Source organism: Amblyraja radiata, chromosome 13 (assembly GCF_010909765.2).
Source record: "Amblyraja radiata isolate CabotCenter1 chromosome 13, sAmbRad1.1.pri, whole genome shotgun sequence".
Classification (NCBI taxonomy): Eukaryota; Metazoa; Chordata; class Chondrichthyes; order Rajiformes; family Rajidae; genus Amblyraja; species Amblyraja radiata.
This window is the reverse complement of record NC_045968.1, coordinates 38,063,865-38,075,227: the sequence shown is the minus strand read 5'-3', so window position 1 is coordinate 38,075,227 and position 11,363 is coordinate 38,063,865. Positions and strand designations below refer to the sequence as shown.

The following is an 11,363-nucleotide window of genomic DNA, read 5'->3' as shown; positions in this document are numbered from 1 at the left end:
TTTATCGAAACATTATATCATATTGCGGATCTTGGAATGAAAGATAGAGATAGTGTACGATATACTGAAACTAATTTAAATTTAGTATCAATATAAAATGTCTGCTCATACAGGTTAAATATCACAATAAAAAATCACATGGTACAAGTGATGACGAATGATTTTAATTCAATGTATACTTTTCCCCTTTGTTAAGAAATACTGTCTAACAGCTGAGTAAATGGGAAAATCAGCTACTCGCTCTTAAGTGCATTACAAATAATCTCATCTAGAAGAAAGATTTTATTTAGAGTAGAACACAGTCTGGAGTTACTTAGCCGGTCAGGCAGCTGCTCTGGAGGAATGGACAGACATCGTTTTGGAACGGGACCCTTCTTCGGAGTCTGAAACGTTGCCTATACATATTTTCCTGAGATGCTGCCTGATCTGCTGAGTTACTCCAGCACTATGTATTCTATGCAGGATTCTTGTGTCTAGCATCTGCAGTTTCTTGTGTCTAGATAAATTTATGTTAAAAGATGTTTGAACAGGAACATGTGTTGGAAAGATCTCGTGAAATATGTGCCAAACATGGATAAATGGGATTAGCTTAGATGAGGCATCTTGGTTGGAAAGGATGAGTTGGGTCAAAGGGTCTGTTTCCATGCTGTACAACTCTATGACCCCCAGTGAAATTCCCTTTTATCTCCACATCCCTCTCCCATCCTCCCATCCTTTCTGCAACTTAAAACCAACTTCTTATTTCCTTTCCCAGTTCTGATGAAGGCTCTTTGACACAAAACCGTGAGCTCATTCGTTCTTTCCACAGATTCTTCCTGACCTGCTGAGTGTTTCTGGCATGGTCTGATTTTATTTCAGATTTCCTGCATCTGCAGTTTCGTTTAATCTTGAGCTGACATAAGCCTGGTCAACACTTAGATGGATGATCATCAGGGGGGTGGGGGGAATACAATACAATTGAACAAGCATCTCAGTCATAGTGCATTACAATTACTAATAAGTCAAGCAAATGGTATGTAGTTTAGTCTAGCTCTGTTTATTGTCATGTACAGTGAAAAGCTTTTGTTATGTGCTAACCAGCCAGCAGAAAGACAATACATGATTACAATCAAGCCATGCACAAGGTACAGGTACATGATAAAGGGAATAATGTGAATAACATTTAGTGCAAGGTAAAGCCAGTAAGGTCTGATCAAAGATAGTCCGAAGGTCTCCAATTAGATAAATAGCAGTTCAGGACTGCCCTCTCGTTGTTGTTTGGATGGTTCGGTTGCCTAATAACAGCCAGGAAGAAACTGCCCCTGAATCTGGAGTTGTGCGTTTTCACACCTCTATACCTTTTGCCCGACGGGTGCCACTCGTCTTTGATTATGCTGGTGGCCTTGTTGAGGTAGCATGAGATGTAAAGGGAAAGCATGGAGAATTGACATCCAAGTCCGACTCCGGCAGCGGTCAAAGCAAAAAAGTTTGGGAATTAATTGGTAAAATATTTTATTCCTGACGAGTCTGAGGGAAAGTCCCCCTTACTGAATAGTGCTTGCTGTTGAAGACCGCAAAGGTATCAGTTTTGGCCCGATGAATGGCAATTTCCTGAGGAGAATCTCTCTGAATCGGTCACCGAGCAGGAAGTAGAAGATGGGGTTAATGGCCGAACTTAGGTAGGCAATGGGCCTTGTGATGGCGTAGGCGGCCTTCACGCCTTTGCGGACACAGTAGGTCTGGTTTCTGTTCATCCTGGAGGCAATGCGGACGTTTCGCATGATGTGGTACGGGGTGAAGAGTACCGTGAAAATGACCAGCGCCAGTATAACCAGGCGATGGGGCTTTTCCAGCTTAATGTTCCTGCGGTGCTTGGCACTGATTTTCCTTAAGCTCGTCGCTGTTTTTATGCAGCAGAAGCCCATCACGCAGAGTGGGAGGATGAAATCCACAATGGTGAGGAACATGCTGTAAATCATACTGGCCTTGGCATCCCCCGAACTGGCGTAGTCGATGCAGACTATTATCTGCTCATCGTTGTCCGTAATGTTTTTTGGCCCAATGAAAGTGAACATGGGTATCAACTCCAAGCTGACAAAGATCCACAAGACGAAGCAGATCACGATTGCCGTCTGCTTTCTTTGGAACCAGTAAAGTTTTGTTGGGTTCTGCACCAACAGGTAGCGGTCGATGCTAATGCAGGTGAGGTAGAGAACACTCAGGTACATGTTGGAGTTGAGGAAGTACCGACTAAACTTACAGGAAAGGTCGCTGTAGAACCACTCGCTGTTGTTTGCGTACTGGATTACAAACATGGGAAGTGTGCATATAAATAACAGGTCGGTGATGGAGAGGAAGAAGAGGTAGATGTTACTGCATTTCCATTTCTTCAGGCAAAAGATGTAACCACTTATCACAGTAACATTCCCAATGAGTCCCACAATGAACTCAATGCTGTACATGGACGTGAGATAGTAATTTTCAATATCTTCGTTGATGGATGAACATTCCTCATTTTCTGCCTGGAAATTACAAAGAGGGAATAAGGTTAATTGAAGTAGCCTCATAAAGTAGCATGGATAACACATTTGAAAGAAATGCTCAAAAATAGAATTTGGCTACAAATCTCTGCCCTGAACCTTGGCGTGTAATCAAACCTGAAGATATTGATTGACTGACTTTAGAGATACAGACTTTTGAGATACAGCATGGAAACAGACCCTTTCGCCCAACGGGTCCGCGCTGACCGGTTATCCCCCGTACACTAGCACTATCATTTACAATTTACAATTTTAACCAAAGCCGATTGCCCTACAGACCTGTATGTCTTTGGAGTGTGGGAAGAAACCGGAGAACCCGGAGAAAACGCACGCTGTCACAGGAATAGCGTACAAACTCCTTACAGACAGCACTCATAGTCAGGATTGAACCTGGGTTTCTGGCAAGAGAAACGGTGCAGTAACGAGCCCCTTAGCTCAACGTTTCCATGCTGACCATCTGTCACCTGCTCATACTTGTTCCATGTTATCCCATTTTCCTATCCACTCCCCACACATGAGGGGCAATTTTGCAGAGGGCGAATTAACCTACAGACTGTCAGGTCTTTGGGATGTGGGAGGAAACCGGAGTACCCAGAGATAGAAACATAGAAACATAGGTGCAGGAGTAGGCCATTCGGATCTTCGAGCCAGCACCGCCATTCAATATGATCATGGCTGATTGTCTAAAATCAGTACCCCGATCCTGATGTTTCCCCATATCCCTGGATTCCTTTCGCCCTAAGAGGCAGCCCACACGCTCACTGGGAGGACTTGCAGACTCCACAAAGATAGTCCCCGAGTTCAGGATGGAACCCAGGTCTCTGGTGCTGTGAGGCAGCAGCTTTACCAGCTGTGCCTCTGTGCCACCTTCAGTACAGCAGTGAGGGAACACTGTACTGGCTGTTAAAAATACAGCAGTTGATACCTTCTGCACACTTCACAATAGGAGCTTGATAATGACCAGGTACCATCATTTTCATAATTAACACTTGCCTGTTCTTGCCTGAAGAACGCCGATGGAACAGTGATGCAGCGGTAGTGTTGCCACCTTGCAGCACCAAAGATCTGGGTTCGATCCCAACTACGGGTGCTGTCTGTACGGAGATTTCTCCGGGTGCTCTGGTTTCCTCCCACACTCCAAGATGTACAGGTTTGTAGATTAATTGTCTTTGGTAACATTTGTAAATTGTCCCCAGTGTGTAGGATAGTGTTAGTGTACGGGGATCGTGGTCGGCATGGACTTGATGGGCCGAAGGGCCTGTTTCCACCCTGCATCTCAAAACTAAACTAAACTAAACTAAACATCGCCGCTCTTGTTCAAAATAATCCTGTGGGAACATTAGCATCAGGTTGAGAATGTGGGCCGTGGTTTAATGTTTTATTCAAAGGACATTAAAAAGACGATCGAGATCCTCTCAGCAGCAGGCAGTCGTGTCTTTCATCTTAATTTTTGCTGAAAGCTCAGTAACATAGTATTGTTTAATGAACGGCTAAGAGAACCATTGAAATTCATGAGCAAATACTTAACACGATGCAATAAGGGGCGGCACAGTGACACAGTGGTAGAGCTGCTGCCTTACAACGCCAGAGACCCGGGTTCGATCCTGACCACGGGTGCCTGTCTATGTGGAGTTTGTCCGTTCTCTCTGTGATCATGCAAGTTTTCTCCGAATGCTCTGGTTTCCTCCCACACTCCAAAGACTAATTGGCTTCAGTAGAAAACAATGTAAATTGTCCCTAGTGTGTAGGATAGTGTTAGTGTATGGGGTGATCGTTGGTCAGCATGGACTCGGTGGGCCTAAGGGCCCTGTTTCTGCACTGTATCAGTAAAGTGTAAATCTAGCATTACCATACAGGGTCTTCAATACTGATCCAACACATCTGTTTTCTCCTGCTAAACATATGTAAGAGGCTGGTGGACAGCATAAGGTCAAAGATTTTTAGTTTAATTTATATTATTGTCACGTGTACCGAGGTACAGTGAAAAGCTTTTTGTTGCGTGCTATTCAGTCAAAGAAAAGACTATACATGAATACAATCAAGCCATCCACAGTGTACAGATAAAGGATACGGGGTATATAAAGGGTAAAGATTCATTGAGTTATACAGCATAGAAACAGGCCCTTTGGCCCAAATCATTCATGCTGACCAAGATGCCTCATCTAAGCTAGCCCCATATGGCCCATATCTTTCTAAACGTTTCCCATCCTGGTAAGAAAGAACTGCAGTTGCTGGTTTAAATCAAAGGTAGACACAAAATGCTGGAGTAACTCAGCGGGACAGGCAGCATCTCTGGAGAGCAGGAATGGGTGACGTTTCGGGTCGAGACCCTTCTTCAGACTGATGTCAGGGGAGTGTGCATGACAAAGATAGAATGTAGTACCAGTGTAAGTGTTATTTAAATGTTGTTATGGTACCTGCCTCAACTATCTCCTCTGGCAGTTTGTTCCATATACTCACCACAGTCTGTGTGAAAAAGATGCCCATAAGGTTCCTATTAAATCTTTTCTCTTTGAATTTAAATGAATGCCTTCCAGTACTTGCCTCCCCAGCCTTGGGTAAAATAATGTGTGCATTCACCCTATCTAAGCCCTTCATGATTTATTGACCTACTGTATGTAAGTAAGATCACCCCTCAGTCTCTTATGCTCCAAGGAATAAAGTGCTGGGCTGCACAACATTTACACAACGTTGCAGCTTCATAGGACTTTGGTTAGACCGCATTTGGAGTATTACATGCAGTTCTTGTCACCCTATTACAGGAAAGATATGGAAGTTTTGGAGAGGGTTCAAGAGAGTCTTACCAGAATGCTGCCAGAAATTGAGGGTATTACCTAGAAGGAGATGTTGGAGAAACCTGGATTGTTTTGCTTGGAGCTTGCGGGGAGGCCTGGTAGATGTATATAAAATTATGAGAGGCATAGATCAGATATCCAGAACCTTTCTCACAGGTGGAATTGTCAAAGACTAGACTGCTCTACTGAGAACTGATAAGGACCCTAGTGGTAGCACAGAGGTGCAGCTGGTAAAACTGCTGCCTCACAGCGTCAGACACCTAGGTTTGATAATGACCTCGGGTGCTCTCTGTGTGGAATTTGTACATTCTCTCTGTGAGCAGGTGGGTTTCTTCCGGGTGCTCCGGTTTGCTCCCACATCCCACAAATGTGCAGGGTTGTGGGTTATTTGGCTCCTGTAAATTTCCCCTTGTGTAGGGAGTGGATAAGAAAGTGGAACAGCATAGAACCAGTGTGAACAGGTGATCGATGGTTGGCGTGGAGAAGGTGTGCTGAAGGGCCTGTTTCCACGCTCTCATTCTACAACAAAAGCCTCGTTATGTTCCATAATATGTAAGTAAAGAAGAAATTGAAGAGACTAGCAGCTGGAAGTTTGGGGATTTTTGTGCCATGGCCTAAGAAGAAGGAGATAAAACGGCAGTTAAGTTGAGAAAAAGCGTTGAAAAAGTGCTGCAATCAAATACTGTTACAAAAAAAAAAACCTTGTGGTGGTCACCATTGCAGCACATCCTGCAGTAAACTTCTGCATTTCAACAGCTTGCAATATCTTGTTTTTTAACAATGTGTTTCATAACCTAACACTCCAATCTGCACTCTGTTTATTTTCTCTTTACACTACCTGATGCCCTCATGTATGGTGCGATCTGCCTGGATAGCACACAAAACTATTTCTCAGAACCCGGGGCAATAACAAAATGTTTATGCCTGTTTGATTTAAGCGTTTTAGAAATAATGTAATGATTTAATTTAATAGAAATCATTTAATACCAAAGCCTGAATTACGCACTCGTACATTTGTGGTTGTGCAAAAGAAATTCACTGTGCTGTGTGCATACGTGACAATAAAGAACCATTGAACCATTGTTTGTTTTGAATAACACACTCAAATTTACAGCTGGCAAAAGAGCAGCTTATATATTTAATTTATGCATTTTTGAATTTTGCGCTGCTTTTCAAAAGCATAACATCCCTCTGTAAAAATGGGTGGCGCCTGTACCAAGTTTCCACTAATTTGTTCAACAATTATATTAAAGGCAAAAATAATTCTATTTAAAAAGGTCTTGTTGTAACAGGTCTGAGGAATCATTTCTCTCAATATTTACATTACCATCTAGTTTTTGAGTTAGCGATGTTTAAAGCTTGCAAATCCTCTGGTCTGCCATAACTTGCATGGAATAATATTGTAATAAAGAATTTGGTTAAAAATTCTAGCTAAATTATTGCGCTTTTTATTAACGGATGCATTTGAACCTCCTGGGTATTTTCAATGTTCATAGATTTGTATTAGGAATCTTGTTTTGTAAGAACTAAAAGTTGATCCAATTTGCTAAATGTTGACAAGATGATGAAGCGGCCCAGATGAAAAAGGCCAGAAAGGAATTAAGCTTTTCTTTTAACATAGAACATTAAAAAGCACAACACAGAAATGGAATGTCTGTGCCGAACATAATGCCAGGATAAACCTATCTCCTCTGCCTGCATGTGATTCATATCCCTCCATCCCTTGCATATCCACATGCCTATCTAAGAGCCTCTTCAATGCTACTGACAAATCTGCCTCCACCACCACCCCTGGCACCCACACATCTTGACCCACACATCTTGACCCACACATCTTGACCCACACATCTTGACCCATACATCTTGACACACACATCTTGACCCACACATCTTGACCCACACATCTTTTTTAAACTTTGCCACTTTGACCTTAAAGTTATGTCCTTTCATTTTTGACATTTCCACTCTGGTAAAAAGGTTCTGACTCTCTATCCTGTCTATGCCTCTCCCCTTTACACCAAGTCAATTTGAGTTTCCAAACCAATTGAACATAATTTTCTACATAGAACCTAGAACCTTGAAAGGTACGTCACAGGAACAGGCCCTTTAGCTCACAACATCTATGACATAATACCACAATATTCTGTACGGAGTTTGTACGTTCTCCCCGTGACCTGCTTGGATTTACTCCGAGATCTTCGGTTTCCTCCCACACTCCAAAGACGTCCAGGATTGTAGGTTAAATGGCTTGGTAAATGTAAAAAATGTCCCTAGTGGGTGCAGGATAGTGTTAATGTGCGGGGATCACTGGTCCACATGCACCTGGTGAGCTGCAGGGCCTGTTTCCGTGCTGAATCTCTAAACTAAACTAAACTAAACTAAACTAAACTAAACTAAATTAAACTGAATAAACAGATCTTCTCTGCCTATGCGTGATCCATATCCCTCCATTCCCTGCATATCCATGTGCCAAGCTTTAATGCCACTATTCCATCTGCCTCCACCACTACTCCTGACAGCGCAGTGCAGGCAGATACAAAAATGGCATTTTAGGCAATGGCTGCAGTTTTCAGCCAAGAGCATCTTTGACAAAGAAAAAACTGGTCTACCCCAGCCGAATGGATGCCACAGATTCAAATCCAGCCAGAGGACCTTGTGAGTTTGAATTCAGAATTCAAAAGTGGACACACAAGTAACTGCAGATGCTGGAATGATAAAGTTTTAGGTCAGGAGTCTGAAGAAGGGTTCAGATGCAAAATGTAGCCTATCCATGTCTTCCAGATATGCTGCCTGACCCATTGAGTTCCTGCAGCACTTTCTGTTCAAATAAATAGTGGACATTAGGAAAAGTGTCCCTGAGGCATGGCATCTTTTGTCAATCTCCATCAGGCTTTATGTAGGGCAGCACGGTGGCGCCAGAGAACCGGGTTCGATCCTGACTACAGGTGCTGCCTGCATGAAGTTTGCAAGTTCACACCATGACCACGTGGATTTTCTCCGGGTGTTCCAGTTTCTTCCCACACTCCAAGGACGTACGGGTTTGTAGGTTAATTGGATTTGGCAAAATTGTAAAATTGTCCCCAGTGTGTAGGATAGTGTTAGTGTACGGGAATCACTGGTCAGTGCAGACTCGGTGGGCTGAAAAGACTGTTTCTGCGCTGTATCTCTTTAGTCTAAAGTAAAGTCTAAAGTCTGGTCTATGTGTGATTGTGATCTTATTCCACTGTGGTTAGGTCTTCACTGACATTTAAAAGGGTTAATGACCTATTTAATCCCTGTAACCTAGCCTGACCAGGAGTGCGTGAACACACAATAATACACGTGGATTGGACTTCCTACTGCTCACAGAAACCTGGCTACAAGCTTGGCCATACACTAGATCTAGTGCTTTCGTCTGGTCTCCCAACGTGTAATACAGAAATTATCAATGCCTGCCTGTCTGGATCATAGTGCAATTATATTCGATGCATCTCTGCCTTTCTCTCCCTGTAAATCCCATCTTCCTGCTCGCTACTCCCGTTACGTAAACTCTTCGACTGCCAGTAAGTCCTCTGAGGCTCTCATAGCCGCCCTCGACATCTGCACTATTGAGGCGTCTCCCTTCCATCTCAGCACCGACGACCTCATTTTTTTATTCAATACTTCCATCCTGGATTCTGTTGCTCCTCTTAAAATGAAAAAGCCTTAGCCTAAAGGCTGGCTGTGCCTCAATGACACCTAAGAAGAGGGCAGAAAATCAGAACGGAAGTACAAACCTGATAAGATTCAAATTTCCTTTGAACTTCTGAGAAACAATCTTTACAAATACCAGAAAGTAGTAAAATCTGCAAGAACAAAATACTTTTCCACCCTTATTTCCAAAAACGCTCATAACTCCAAGATCCTTTTTAGTACCATCACCTCTATCATATGTCCTGCCCCCAGCACCACTAAGTGCGAGGAATTTACTACATTTTTCACCAGCAAAGTTAAGAACATCAGATCGAATATTTCCCCTCCCATCCGTGACCTGGCTGTCTCATTGGTCTGTTCTTCAAAATCAGACAGTTTCCAACCTGTTACTCTACTCTCCCTTGTAAAACTGGTCACCACCATGAAACCTACTACTTGCCCCCTCGATGTTGTCCCCTCTGCCCTTCTGAAGGATTTCATTACAATAGCCGGAAGCCTTAACCCATTACTGAAACCTCACGTCAAAAACCTTGGCGTGATATTTGACTCAGCATTGAAATTTGACAAGTCAATGCTGTGGTAAAAGCTAGCTTCTTCCAGCTTCGGACAAGAGCTAAAATAAAACAATTCCTCCAATTTGATGACCTTGAAAAGATCATCCACACATTTATCTCCTCCCGCCTCGGTTACTGCAACTCCCTTTACACTGGCAACAGCCAATCATCCCTGTCCCATCTGCAACTGATCCAAAACACCACAGCGAGACTCCTGACGGGCACCCGAAAAAGGGACCACATCACCCTGATTCTGGCCTCTCCCCACTGGCTCCCTGTGCGGTTCTGAATAAATTTCAAGATCCTTCTTTATGTTTACAAAGCCCTTAACGGGCTTGCCCCCACCTACATCAAAAGTCTGCTTACCAACCACACCACTTCCAGGTCTCTCAGATTGGCCGACTTGGGGTTACTGAACATCCCGCAGTCTAGGCATAAGCTCAGGGGCGACCGCGGGTTGCAGCTCCTAGACTGTGGAACAGCATCCCTCTTCCCATCAGAACTGCCCCCTCCATCGACTCTTTTAAGTCGAGACTTAAAACTCATCTATGTATTTACGTATTACTTAATCTATGAACCACTGTTGTATAACGTTAGTGCCTCCACCAATGTAAAGCACTTTGGTCAACGAGAGTTGTTTTTTAAATGTGCTATAGAAATAAAAGTGACTTGACTTGACTTGACCTCTCAAGCATCCAGGGAAAATACACAGAGGAGGATGTCCCCATAGAACAATGAAGGATGATGTGTAATTATAATTACTTCAGCAAAGGTTGTTCAACTGCCCTTTAAACATTTTGACCAAACCGAGAATGAACTCCTCAAACAAATCCCAATCAGTTGGCCAATATTTATCTCGGCTGATTTGCCCGGTGTCTTTGTTTCTGTAACCCCACCATACATTTCTAATCCATTTTACAATAGGTGGATTAACAAATTTAAGTAGCCACAATAAAGACGAAGCAGAAATATTCACGTACCATGACTTTGTCTTGAAAGTAAGTACCCTGTAGCTGTGGATTATATGTTCAGGAGGTTACCTGGCAAGTGCAATGCTTCCTTTAAATGAGACAGCTTAAAAGTCAATGTTACAAGACCATGTGGGTCAACGAGATGTAGATTCTGCACAGAAACATCAGCAATCTGCTTTAATTGACGGGGCTGATGTTAAGCAAATTAAAATACACACTGAGGCTCCACCTCCAAAACGAAGGTGGAAGCCAAGAAGAAGAAGTGATGGCTTCCCACATATGAAGCAAAAAAGTGAAGTAAGATGTTTTGGTCAAAGCAGGTGGAAGGTTCCAATTACTGGACGATCTGCCGATTAACCGATGAGGAGTGTTTGAAGACTCTGGGCCTGTACTCGCTGCAGTTTAGATTGATGAGGAGGGATCTCATTGAAACCTACCGAATAATGAAAGTGGATGGAGAGAGGATACTTGCACAGCCTCAGAATAAAATGATTTACTATTAGTATGGGGATAAGGAGGAATTTCTTCAGCCAGAGAATGGTGAATCTGTGGAATTCATTGCCACAGATGGTTGTGGACATTGGATCTTATTATTATTGTCATTTTTCACGAGATCATAAGTTCATAAGACAGAAGAGCAGAATTAGGCCATTCAGCCCATCGAGTCGGCTCCATTGTTCGATCATGGCTGATCTATTTTTCCTTCTCAACCCCATTCTCCTGCCTTCTGCCCATAACCCTTGACACTGTTAAATATCCGTCAATCTCTGCCTTAAAAATACCCAATGATGTGGCCTCCACAACTGTTTTTGCCAATGAATTCTACAGATTCACCATTCTCTGGCTAAAGAA

General features: G+C 43.1%; 1 protein-coding gene across 1 annotated transcript; it reads right to left on the bottom strand.

Moving 5' to 3' along the window:
• Positions 1–1,289: 1,289 nt before the first annotated feature.
• Positions 1,290–10,655, bottom strand: LOC116979890 (succinate receptor 1-like). The gene is made up of 2 exons (XM_033031824.1): positions 10,521–10,655; positions 1,290–2,501 (listed from the first exon to the last, which is right to left on the bottom strand). Exons 1-2 carry the CDS (start codon positions 10,521–10,523, stop codon positions 1,524–1,526), a joined length of 981 nt encoding a protein of 326 aa, XP_032887715.1. The 5' UTR covers positions 10,524–10,655; the 3' UTR covers positions 1,290–1,523.
• Positions 10,656–11,363: the final 708 nt, after the last annotated feature.